The sequence below is a fragment of the Ptychodera flava genome, unplaced genomic scaffold (assembly GCF_041260155.1).
Source record: "Ptychodera flava strain L36383 unplaced genomic scaffold, AS_Pfla_20210202 Scaffold_33__1_contigs__length_2856901_pilon, whole genome shotgun sequence".
In the NCBI taxonomy this organism is placed as follows: Eukaryota; Metazoa; Hemichordata; class Enteropneusta; family Ptychoderidae; genus Ptychodera; species Ptychodera flava.
The window spans coordinates 2,538,945-2,552,335 of record NW_027248355.1 but is presented as its reverse complement, the minus strand read 5'-3'; the positions used below and the strand labels follow the sequence as shown (position 1 = coordinate 2,552,335).

General features: G+C 36.7%; 1 protein-coding gene across 1 annotated transcript in view; it reads right to left on the bottom strand.

Annotated features, from left to right (window-relative positions):
- Window positions 1-13,391, bottom strand: part of LOC139127622 (telomerase protein component 1-like) — a 104,417-nt gene that overhangs the window by 15,951 nt on the left and 75,075 nt on the right. The window contains exons 24-38 of the mRNA XM_070693540.1: window positions 13,094-13,270; window positions 12,663-12,755; window positions 12,050-12,182; window positions 11,142-11,322; window positions 10,170-10,279; window positions 9,527-9,795; window positions 8,885-9,103; window positions 8,400-8,495; window positions 7,960-8,084; window positions 7,081-7,339; window positions 6,459-6,578; window positions 5,334-5,432; window positions 4,363-4,629; window positions 3,394-3,575; window positions 2,831-2,933 (exon numbers count right to left, since the gene is read on the bottom strand). Of these exons, the coding sequence (XP_070549641.1) occupies window positions 2,831-2,933; window positions 3,394-3,575; window positions 4,363-4,629; window positions 5,334-5,432; window positions 6,459-6,578; window positions 7,081-7,339; window positions 7,960-8,084; window positions 8,400-8,495; window positions 8,885-9,103; window positions 9,527-9,795; window positions 10,170-10,279; window positions 11,142-11,322; window positions 12,050-12,182; window positions 12,663-12,755; window positions 13,094-13,270 (2,433 nt within the window). The remainder of the gene's footprint in view (window positions 1-2,830; window positions 2,934-3,393; window positions 3,576-4,362; window positions 4,630-5,333; window positions 5,433-6,458; window positions 6,579-7,080; window positions 7,340-7,959; window positions 8,085-8,399; window positions 8,496-8,884; window positions 9,104-9,526; window positions 9,796-10,169; window positions 10,280-11,141; window positions 11,323-12,049; window positions 12,183-12,662; window positions 12,756-13,093; window positions 13,271-13,391) is intronic.

The window sequence follows — 13,391 nt, the reverse complement described above, 5'->3', positions numbered from 1 at the left end:
ACATACAGACTGACGACGGACGCCGGACGGATACCCATCCCAATAGCTTCTATAGACTATAGTCTATAGTAGCTAAAAATCAGACCTCTGGCTCTATTGGCTTGCTCAAAATTAGATATGCACATAATTAATGAGGTACAATATGTGGCATCATAAGGTGTCCCATCATACTATACATGAAGGGTGTAGCACTTGTGGTTACTGAGTTATGGACAAATATGTATATTTGAGGTCAAAGGTCACCGAAGTCATGTCACATTTTGTCAAAAAAATTGTATTGCTAGGTTATCCCTATATACCAAATATATTATCAAAACAAACCACCAATTGTATGAAACATGGGCCTAAATACAGACAGACTGACATTCACAGACTGGCACAGAGTGATGACATTGACCCCAAGTGTGCCTTGGCCCATGGAGAGTGATAAAGATATAACAAAAAGCTGAATGTAATGATAAAATAGTTAAGTATAGGCCTACAGACACTGAGGGTGAACATGTTACAGCAATTTGATTAGTTTCTTTTCATTTTCTACTTCTGTGATAATTTTTAAGACAATCAAACTGCAAGGCAGTTTTTAATATTTAATTGACATAATTTAATTTAATATTTAATATTTAATTATTTTATATAATTTAATTGACATACATGTTATCTTTTACAAGCACACAGCAAACTGTTCTTGATTTTTCATTTACAATATTTGACATAGACTGAAATACATAACATGCAACCAATATTTACATTTTGCCCATGCACCAGATACATGGAGAGATTTCAACATGCAATCATTAACACAGAAACCCTATAGGGAAAAGTAAACATTGTTTTCTTCCAGAACAGCTGGTATATCCACATCTGGAGCAACTTACAAACTTAACCAATACACAAGGATGATGACACAAGAGATAAAGTTAAACTGTGGTGAACTTGACTATTCCTTTCAAATCCTTACCTAACTTGATTGACATCTTAAACTAAAATACACTGCATGTTTAATGGCACACAAAAATACATCAGGGGTGTACCATTTGATAAAAGGGGGTTGTCTGGAAGATTGATGAGGAACATCTTTTTTATCCGATACACTGTACATTCTTTTTTTCCCACTATCCCACCTTTTCTTTTTGACAAACCTTCTGTGGCTGATTTTTTTATTGACATTTGTTTGGATTTTTTTCAAAATCTGCCAGGACCCCCCCCCCCTCCATCACTCTTTAACATTGAAAAAACTTTGAATATATTTGTTGGAAACCAAACCTGCTAAAATCACCTCAGCTATGTTTTCTCATTATTTTTTACCGCATTTCAACACCAAATACAGTTTACCATTTCAAATGCTTACTGAATCACAACATTATCTTAAACATAGGGCCAATGTCCCTGAAGCTACTATAGACATGGATACAAAATTAAGTATTTCCTGACTGTATGAAATCATCTCACTAAGGTCATCCTAGGGACCTGTTAACCAAATATTAAAGCTGTCTGACCAGCAGTTTGGAAAAAACAAGCGACCCAATAGTCGACAGAGCTCTGCTGTGTTATGTAGAGAGCAACTTTTTGTGACATATGTATTGATGAAGATGGTTGAGATCTTGATAGCTCATTTCAGGATGGCGTGACCTAAAATGGCAACATTAGCTGCAAATATACAAAATTGATGATTTCATCATAATTATGTATAAAAATGTTACAAAATATCAAAGCTATCACATGAGTAACTTTTGAGAAACAAATATTTTGACCAAAAATGGCAAAAATTGACCCAAAAATACAAAAATTGAAGATTTCATCAAATTTCACTATATCACACTAGGAGAACCCCCAGGAACCTGTATACCAAATATCAAAGGCATCAGACAAGTAGTTTTTGAGAAACACATTTTTTGACCAAAAATGTCAAAAATTGCACCAAAAATACAAAATTGCAGATTTCATCATATATTCTATATATCATATTAAGTTTATCTGTAGGAACCTGTATACCAAATATCAAAACTGTCAGACGAGCGGTTTTGATGAAATAAATTTTTGACCAAAAATGACAAAAAATTCCTTAAAAATACAGATTTGCATATTTCATCACAATTTGAACAAATCCAAATTGGGTTATCCCTAGGGACCTGTATACCAAATATCAAAGCTGTCAGACGAGCGGTTTTGATGAAATAAATTTTTGACCAAAAATGACAAAAAATTTCCTTAAAAATATAGATTTGCATATTTCATCACAATTTGAACAAATCCAATTTGGGTTATCCCTAGGGACCTGTATACCAAATATCAAAGCTGTCTGACCAGCGGTTCATGAAGAAGAAGATTTTTTACCAAAACGCCTTTTTTGGCACTAATTTGTATATTTCAACAATATCAAAAAATCAAAAAAAGCACAATTATTTCAGGTCAGCCCAAAGTACTTACATGCTAATTTTTATGTAATCTGCTCAGTGGTTATTGAGATTTTCAATTTTGACTGTTTTTACATTTTTTCACTTAATTTGCATATTTTTTGCAATGACAACTTCATTTGAACAAAATCTCATCTACAGCCCATCATCCATGTACACACCAAATATCAAGATGAAATGTGCAGCGGTTTTGGAGTTTTTGATGTTGACGGACAGACATACAGACATACAGACATACAGACATACAGACATACAGACGTACAGACATACAGACATACAGACATACATACATACAGACATTTCCCTAGCCTATAAGAATAGCTTCCATTGCCATATATACATATGGCTATGGGAGCTAAAAAAGGTGGAATGGATGGCAAGAATTATTCCATGTATCTGTAACCATGGATACTTACAGCATCCCTGGTTGCTGTCACCAGTTTGGTGCCATCAGCATTAAACGAACAGCAACTAACAGAGCCACTGTTCCTACCAACCAATGAAACTGCTGGTGTTAAACTGTTGGATAAAAAAATACAGAAAATGCAAACAATATATTTTCAATATTCTCCCTTATACTTTCACAAGCCTCATGCACAGTGAAGTCCAAATTGAAACACTTTCAAATCAAGGTAGGTAAGACTTAAGATCACAGGGCCTTTGTTTACCCTTTGCACCCTGACCCCCTGGTACTCTATGATGTCATCGGACTTTTATGTCCGAGCCGGGTTCAAAGGGTTAAGCTACAGTGCAATTCAACACCATCTTAGGGGTACATTTGTCTTTATTCATTACGCTGGGCACCCTCTGACAGGTGCTAATTAATACCATAGAAGAGCTGCACCCAGTGTGCTTGAAAAGGTTTGCTGATACACATTGCACTTCTTTGCAGAAAAAAATAACAAATATCACATGATCATCACATGGTGTCAACATGGTTGACATGATGAAATCACATGATCATCACATGACTACTCACAGGGTGCTGTCCTCTTTGTCTGAAGCATCAAATAATGGCAAAGGCATCCTCCACAAATACACTATTGTATCTTCTGAGGTGGCGGCGATGAGCCTTGTGTTGTTGTTGTAGCTGACACTCATTACTGGCTTTCTGTAGCCAACCAGCGTGTGTCGGAGGTCGCCATTCTCTGCTGACAGAACCTGAAATTAAATATTTACAAACAAGTGCTGTGAACCACTTCTTGATTTCTTACATTGCCTAAAATTTGATGTTCACAAAATCTCTATATGTGCATATTACTTCTTAAGGTTAATATACAATTGTTGAGACGACTGTAATATGGGTATCTTGTAAGTGTTCTGTTTTTTTTGATACATGTAGGTGTTGTGTTTTTACTTGCCAATTGTGTGTGTTTTTAATCTCTGTGATTACTGAGTGTTTTTATTCATGTTTAATCTCTCTTTACAATCTCTCTTTACAAGGTTATGTAGACCTGTGTGTGTGTGTGCATTTTCTTCTGTCTATTGCATTGAGGAAGAATACATCTCAGGAAAGATACTACTGGTATCTGAGAACAAATTACCTATTTCCAATACTCTTTTGTCTTGTTAGTGCTCATTTTGAGACTTCTGGGGTGAAAAAATGTTTTAACCACATGACCTTAGTTTTGTGAAAATCAGGAATTTCATTTTCTCCCACATTGATAACACAGGGATGGCCTGGTGATTTCCCCCTCACCTTTTATTCTTGATTTTGATAGAGAAAGGTTGAAAGTTTCTGTGATGAAAGTTTGAGCAAAAGTTTAATTCTTTCAGTTTTGAGCCACATAATACCTCAATGTAGAATAAAGCAATATGGAGATTAAAGAAGTCAGAACAGTATAAATAATAATTGCAAGGAGGAAACTGACAGAATTTTGATTTTAGAAAAAGTAAAGCAAGTAAAAGTTAAAATACCTTTAATTACAGATAGAAGAAAAATGTATACCTTTAAAGTATTGTCTTCTGATCCAGTTATTATTTTGGATTCTTCCTTGTTATCAGATGAACACCAGAGGGCGCACCTCACTCTCATGGAATGATGTTTGACTGCCCATTTCTCTACTCCACTCATTACATTGAACATTCTGGTCCACTCATCCTGGTAACCGATGACGACGTGAGAACCGTCCGGGCTGATAGCCACACAGTTTGCACTGGTGAAGTCATCACTGCCAATACACTGTATTGACCGACCAAGATGTCCTGACCAGATCTAAGAAAGACAAATGTTGATGGTAAGACTGCCAGCACTGACACTCAGCTACTATGATGATTATCCCTTATTTAACTTTTGAACTCGGAACCAGGTGACCTATAAAATGGAGTGGGGATTTGCTCTCAGATAGCATCATAGTTTCTATGAATAAGTTTCTTTCACAATCGTGACCCTTCAGTCTTAATGACTGATGACAAGGCTTCTTGTTTATTTAAATCTTTATGTCATTGATTATGCTGATTGTGTAGTTAATTACCATAATATCATTTGTTACAAGCACATCACATGATTTACCAAAAATTGATCTGATTGGCCAAAATGAGTCATGTGGTTGACTGGGTGATTTGTATTACTGCAGCTGACTGATATTGTTGAATCATTACTGTACAAAGATTTAGGCTACTTGATTTAACTCTCAAATAGCTGCAACTCATGCCCATTAATTTGACCTTTGACACAGTAATAATTACATCTTAAAGGGAGGGGGGGTTGTAAGAACTATACCTGTGTGACTTTCTTGTTTACAAACAATGTATATCATGCTATGATATCTAGATGTCTCACGTCAACATAGTCACAACATTTAAATTTTATGATGTACCGGTACATCTTGACAAACATGACCTTGAGAACATTTCCCACGAGCCCAGCCCTTTCAATATTAAAACTTTGACCTTGTGACACAACTGACATTAAAATACCTTGACTTTATGGTCATCACTGACTGTAATCAGTTGGTCTCCAGTTGGTGAAAATGTCAGTCTGTTTATTGGTAAGGAATGTCCACTGATACTGCCAACCTAAAAAAAATATTAAGTGTCGGTCAAAAAAATTATAATGTACAAATGAGCTAGAAAGGATAGGTCTTTGACAATACTAAATAATAAATCTATGCACCGTTTGACCAGAGATCGACAATATGGTTTGTGTGATTGGCTGGAACAAAAAGATGATTTTATGTTAATTCGCACGAAGTGAACAGATCTCTGATTGGCTGAGAATAATACAACACCCGCAGCTTACGCATCATGAATTACCAATAACTCCAATAAAATTGGCCAAAGACTACAAGTATAGCATGAGATGACACTGCATCACATAACACTCTGAACTACTGATAAACATGTACACAAGTGAGCAGCCCACTTTGAGACATACTATAACCCTTTTCAGAATTAGAGCGCGAAGCCACTGCAGTGAACTGCAATAAAACTGCTTACACTAATTAGTTTCAGCTGTAGCCATGGCCACTTTGGTGTTGAACAAGGCTACTTGATAAAGACCAAAAAGTCTGCTTGTACAAAGGCAAAACTAGCTCTGTCTGAGGCTCAAGTTGTAAATGAGAGTTTTCGATTGGCACCCTGTGTTCAAGATTAAGATACAATGTAACATTACCATGCACTGGTCCATGTACAAATCTTTTTTATTTCAACTTCCCCAGACAAACTGTCTGCATGGGACATACAATGTTGTCGACTTTGCCAGCTGGCTACAGCTGAAACTAATTAGTGTGAGCAGTTTTATTGCAGTTCACTGCAGTGGCTTCGCGCTCTAATTCTGAAAAGGGTTGTATACATTTCATGATAGATAGGGTGTAAAATAGATGCCACCTTTGTGTGTGTTGATACAAAGCAACTCTGATTAGTTCTAACAACTGTTCCCAGTTGAATTAAATGCCAGCTTGTCTCTTGCAACATCTCTTGTCTCTGGCCAATTTTATTGTTGGTGTTCTTTATCAGTCAATCATACAGCTTTGGCTGCAAACATTGTAAAAGCGCAGCAGATTTTACTTCAGAGTACATCTGATTGGTTGAGAGCTACTTTACCTGTGAACCAGTCTGAGCAGACCATAGTTTAACATCACCGTCCAGTGACGCCGAGGCAATATGTCGTCCACTGGGTGAGTAGGCTACGTCTCTCACAGCTGTCTTATGGCCTCGTAGTACCTGTAAGATTACACACCAAATGTTTTACCCTTTTGCTCATCCTGTGTGGAATCTCTTTGCTTTCAAAGCTGTATTAAAGTGTGTGAAAGGAACAGTGTTGTTGTTGATAACTGCATTTCTGTATTTACCAAATTCAAATAGATGAAAGGTTTTTCTATCGTGATTTGACTTTGCAAATAATTGGGACGCTGGGCTGCCCTGATTAAGACTGCCTAACTTTGTTGAATTTGAGTAACAATTCATTAGATAGTTTGTTCAGGTACAGGTTTTTGTCCACAGCAAAATTTGCACAGTCACCTGTGATTTTTTGTCCTTTATTTTGGAAAAAAACCATTGTTTAAAATTCCTGGAAGAAAATTTGAGCAAAAGCTTAAATCTTTTCTGTTTCCTGGTGTGAACTGCCTTAATCAAAGCGTGAATATAACAAGAACAGTTAAGCATACATTCCAAATAAAAAACAAAAATTTGGAAATAAAATATCATATCAGCAGATAGTACTTACTGCCAATCTTTTCTTGTTGTAAGTGTCCCAGATTTTCATCGTTGAGTCCCAACTACCAGTCACTATCTTCTGGCCATCTGGGTGGAAGGAGACACAGTTGACTGGTCTCTTGTCGCCACGGATATCGGTGATTAGATTGCCATCATTAGCATTCCATATCTTCACAACGCAATCCCATGATGCCGAGACGATTGTCGTACCCTGTGAGTTGGCAGAACAGGAGTTGACCCGCCGAGTGTGACCTTTCATGACAGCAATTCTGTGGAGGAAACAAATCAAACAAACATATTAGGTCTCCACAATCATGGCTCCTAATACTGTCAGGACAAATATGATTTTTTAAGATCAACTCTTACCACATTCTGGTATTATTTAAGCTAAAAAGATTTATTTATACTACTCTAACTTTGATTTTAGAAACAAATACACTTGTTATATAATTTAAATTGCAGACCGCTTTCAAAAAAGTTTTAACCTTACACAGATTTTGGCATTTTGTAGCTGTGAAGTAGAATTATTGGCGTCCCCTAGACTCTTTCATTGGCTTATGTAATGATTCATATTGTACTGGTGCCCTGAACAATGTAGATTTATGAAAGCAAGGCTACAAACTGGCCTACTGATATGCTAGCTTCGCTTTGCTTGACTGTGCTGTCGAGGGCGCAAATATAAAAGGCTCATTATGTAGGACGGTGAAGACTGTTAGTAGATAGAAAGTATGGTGTCCCCACATATTGGATACAGTATATTCAATTTCTGACCTAGGTATCTGCCAAATGCAACTTACCAGTGGATTCTAAAGAGTGTCAAAAAACTCAGTACTAACAGAATGGGAATGTTTTTTTATGACAGTATGAGAAAGATTACTTCAAAACTGACCTGTGTCCATCTTTAACACTCCACAAACTCAGAGTACCATCCCATGATGCACTGCACAGATTATTTTTGCCAGCAAAGCAGCAGTCTGAAATTGACCCTGAATGACCTGTGAATGACATCACTTCCTGTGGGAAAGACAGAAATGTCAGTGATTACCAGAACTAGAAACATTCAAACAAAAGGATAAGCACATTTAAGTTTACTTATACAATACACCTGAGCTGATACGATGCTGCAAATATTCCACAGTTTATACAATATGCAACTTTACGAGTGCAAAAATATTTATGGACACATTCCAAGACAGATTTTTTATTCAATTTATACATAAGCTTCTTGTAAAAAATGTGGTATTAGCCATTGATAATTTCAATTTAAACCATAAAATGTACTGAGTCCATTTTTTGAAGAAGTGCAAGTGTCAGTTAATATTTTCTCACCTTGCCAGTAATGAGGTCATACAATTTCAATACACAGTCCTGAGTTCCAACTGCAAAGACAGTGTTATCAGCAGACACTGAGACACATGTGACAGTCTGTATGCAACAAAAGATACAATCAATTAATTCTTTTTTCTATGGTTGTACTATACTTTTAGACACTATGATGGGATTTTTAAATTACAGAAGACGTTCAACAATGTTCAATATCAAAAACGACTGTGACACATTTATTGACATATTGATATTCTTCCTTGCATGTGGTTTTTTATTCAGTGGCAACAAAAGCTCTCTCATAGCTAAGTTTGGGACAGTTGCTCATAAAAGCTGACGCATGAGAAATGCATTTTACACGTTTTAGTGCCGACCACATACCTCATCCCTCAAAACAAAACTCCTTACTACAAAAGAGCTCTAGGGTTTGGAACAATCATACAGTATTTTGATCACGAAGGAAACAAGAATACAGAATACGGAATACTCACATCTGATTGGCCACTGAGTGTCATCACGCATGGATCCTCTTCTTCGTGCTTATTGGACCACACCACCATCTTCTGATTGACAGCTGTAGACCCGTCAATCACGTCAGCGGCCATCTTGGCTGGTATGGTGTCCGACGGCTCATTCATGGCCTGCTGTAACGTCAGGGCTGGGTAATGGGACAGGATGTGCAAATTTCTGGACACAAAGGATCTGAAAGCCTGAAACAATAAAAAACAACAAAATAACTGCTACTGAATATTCTTACTACAGCAGTAACAAGGTAAAACTTACCATATAATTTTTTGATGACAACTACCTTGAAGTGACCTGAGTAAAACTTTATTTGAGAGATAATTGCATGATAAATAGTGTACATGACAAAAAAGTATTTTATTTAATTATTATCATATAATGGTGATTCCTTACAATTGGCCACAGACCCCAACCTACAAACAGAAATAGAGCGCTGGAAAAATAGCAATATTTGTTTATTAGTGTATGTTGATTTAGTACTGTAGGCCACAGACCCCTATGTGCATAAAATTCAATTTAAATTTCAAAAGGTTTAATACAGTTACTTGAGAGTTCATTCACTTTCAAACTGACAATCTGTGTCATAATGTTTAGAATTAAAAGTTTACCTTTGTATTGGCTTTGGAGAGGAATTTCTCTTGTTCTCTCTGCACCATCTTTGATACATTGTTGCCCTGACCAATGAAATCCTCCATCAGCAGCCCGGCCATTCCCAACATGCACTTCGATTTGATGAAATGCAAATTGCACAGTATAGTTTCCAGCTGCCCATAGGCTCCAGCACACGCTAGATGGTACGGCAGTTCACTGAATGGCCGTGGCTTTTTACCGGACCATGATGCATTTCTCCTTGGATCAGCTTCTGTTTGGAAATAACCTGTAATACATAAAAGGTAACCATTGTGAAATGTTTATCATAACTTAGAGGGCAGTTTTTTTCCATTTTCCCATCTAACTCAGAACTTTGAGAAACAGGAATGTTTGACAGGATGCTACAGAGACTGAAAGAAAGTACTGGTAAATGGACTGGGTAAGATAAGAGGGGATATGTGGGAGATGATTGAGAAAGACAGGAAGACAGAGTGAGGGGAGAGGGGAAGGAATGAAGAGGAGGAGAGAGAGAGAGAGAGAGAGAGAGAGAGAGAGAGAGAGAGAGAGAGAGAGAGAGAAATTGAAATAGGTTCATCAATGGAGGAAAACTGTGAACATAAAAAATACAATTCATTTGAGGGTTTAATGAGTAAATCTTACCTGCAATGAGTCTGTGCAGATTGGTTTCATAATCAATACCTGCTGTCTTCATGTATCTCTGTCTGATAGACTTCTCAATCTCACTGTGAGCCAGACTTAACCTGCCAGAACTGCCACAGGGCAAAATGTGTTATCAGTCACTGGTCATTACATGGATGCAAATCTCTGCATCAAAAACTTTCAATGTAAGTTTGGATGAGACAGAAAAGACATGGTAGATGCGCCTTGAAAGTGAAAGACTTTTCCTCAAACTTTCTTCAATGAAACTTTTAACCATTCTTTTACCAAAATCAGGAATAAAAGCCTGGGGTCATTGTGCAAAGTTTGGTACCAGAGAAAACAAATTACCTAACATTTACCGATATTTGATATTCAAAATACCCACCATCCCCTGCGTTAACTCTATGGGGAAAAATAAAACTTGATTTTCAAAAAACTAAGATGGTTAAAATTTTTCTCACTGCGAGAGGTTTAAAATAATCAGCCCCGCAGTGGCAGAACAGACTGATATTAACAACGAATTTAGAGTCTGAATATCTGTCTCCAAGGGGCATTCGATCTCAACATTGACAACATACGATGTACATAATGAACAGGAGAGGCTAGACTTTGGTAATGTTGAATTAATTATGATATATACAGTGTACACACTCCCCACCATTGAAGGGATCAAAATTGTCAGAGTTGAAATAACAAAGTACCATACCTATCATGTATGCACGTGTGTGTGAGCATGCGTGTGTTACGTGCATGCGTGCATGATTCAGTAATATATCAAATGAGAACTTTAAGTCAAGTTTCACTATTTAAAAGGTACAGGGTATATAGTTATCAGCATTTATACTGTGTAAGTTTTGCTGTAACTCAGAGATGACTGCCAGGGGAATTTGGGAAATTTGAGGGTGTTCTTCAAACAATAATGCACCCTCCATGGTAATGTAGAAATGCAGAGTTGATAGATTAAATTTTTACCTGTGCTCTCCGAGTGGTCTTAGAAAACTCTGCAGCCCTCTCATTAGCCTTGCAAAGTTTGCATGAGGCAGATATTGATCTGTGGATAGCTGTACATTCAGGATGTCTTCATATTGGTACCTACCATCACCCATCACTTCAGACAGACTCAGCATTACGTGTAATTCATCTTCTAATAAACCTGCGCAAGATAAAAAAGATTTGTCATATAGAACATTTTCTCTTGCTCTCTAATTACTCAGTTTCTTTTTATTTCATCTTTCATCAACCGATCTTGGATAATTTGTTTCTCTAGTACCATAATTTGCACGGTGACCCCGGATTATTATTCATGGTTATGAAAGGGAATGGTTAAGCATCCCTCGAGGAAAGTTTGCACAAAAATAACAGTCTTTTACTTTCGAGGTGCATACTATCTTCATGTGTTTCATTCAAGATGGTGGTGTACTTACACAAATGTAACACAGACATTCTCTGTTTTATTATGAACCTTTTTATTTTTTTTTTTTGCAGTAACAAAATGCCTGGCAAACTAGCTTGCTACTACTTATTACTAAGGACAGTACGTGTGAAAAGTTTCCTGATGACATTTAGATCACATCATGTTCATCTAATAAAATGTTATAAATTTTTCTTAAAGTTTTCACAACAAGGTTAGAAATTATGTTTTAATCAGGGGGGTGAACAGTCTGTTGATATTTTCAGTGAAAATCATTAAAATACCACATGAAAAAGAGTTTTGAAGCTGTACTTATGCAGATTAAATTGCTGAAGACAAACTATATTATGTACTGGGTAAAAGCTTTTGCTGCAGAGTGATAAAAACACATATTTACATGCAACTTTTCATCAACACAAATTTTCTATTTCGTTCTTTCATCTTGAGTGAGCAATGAATGGTAACATACCATCTCTGACACAGACCAGCAGAGACAATGCCGTTGCCACCAGTCTCTTCCCATGATCCTCTTCCAGTCTCATCATGACTTCCTGTAGCAATGATGTCACTGTCTGTGCCATGGATTTGATTCTCTGAGAAACCTGCAAAATTCAACAATTCTTTGAAAGTCAAGTAATCTTCCAGGTCATTGTCAAGATCAGATACAATACTACTCTGTCCTGCATGATGTCATTGGACCATACCACTGCATAAAAGGGGTGAAAACTTACACAATGTGAAATAATTCAGAATTCTTCTTTACGATTAATTCTTTACACTTTGACAACTTTTGCCATCACTCCTGTGGAAGACTGCACAAACCAGGCCTTCATAAATTTCCTTAAGAAATATCATGGTCTGTCTTATGAAAAATTAAGAAACAACCCCTGTTGCAGGTGTTTTAACACTAAATTTAGCTGCAAGACAAGGCATAAATTGCATGCACAAGTCATTATGTGAATGCCATTTGCAACAAATTTCACTCATAAATATTTGATGATAAGTCATAAAAGTATCAAACATACTGAAGAACAGTACTACTTTTGTGCAAATATTTCAACCTGTCAAGAATAAGGACTTACTTTTTCAAATACACCAAAGACTCGGAGTTCTTCACAAGCTAAGTTCAAGTAGAGTGGTATGCCGGCCTCTCTCTTGGATAGTAACAGTTTCATCTGTCAAAAGAACAAATTCAAATGGTTGTTAACAAATTCCAATAGTTAGTGACAAATGGTTGTAACAAATTCCAACGGATAGTAAAAACGAATTTATCTCCGTAAGATTTGATAACTTGTATTGGAAAGCCAGTTTCAGTTCCTTTGAGCCGTACACTCCTATTTCCTGTGAATGGAATCTCTAAACAAATTCAAAACAATGGGATCATACAAAGCAAAGCAGTAAAAAGGTTTGGCACAATGCTGCTGTATAAGATGGCAAAAGCTAAGCTTTAAAGAAACAAATCATCTGAAATCATGGGCAAATTCCAGTAAAAATATTGAATACACTTTCATACCTGGTTATTGAATGGGGATTCATCCAATGTTTTCCGATGTGCAGCCAGCGACTTCCGGACCATGTCAGCCTTATCCCACATATCCAGTCCACCAACAGCTACTCCCAAAACATTCCGTCTTAGCAAGGCCTTATGGCATGGTCCATCCTCAACACAACTCATAATTATTTTCACTCCCTGTCAAATAAATTACAATACATACATGGTACAATACTGTAACAATACATTGCACAATAACTTTAACTCTTAATTGGCCAAAACTGTTTTGTGTGCAACACATTTGACAATATAGAGCTAC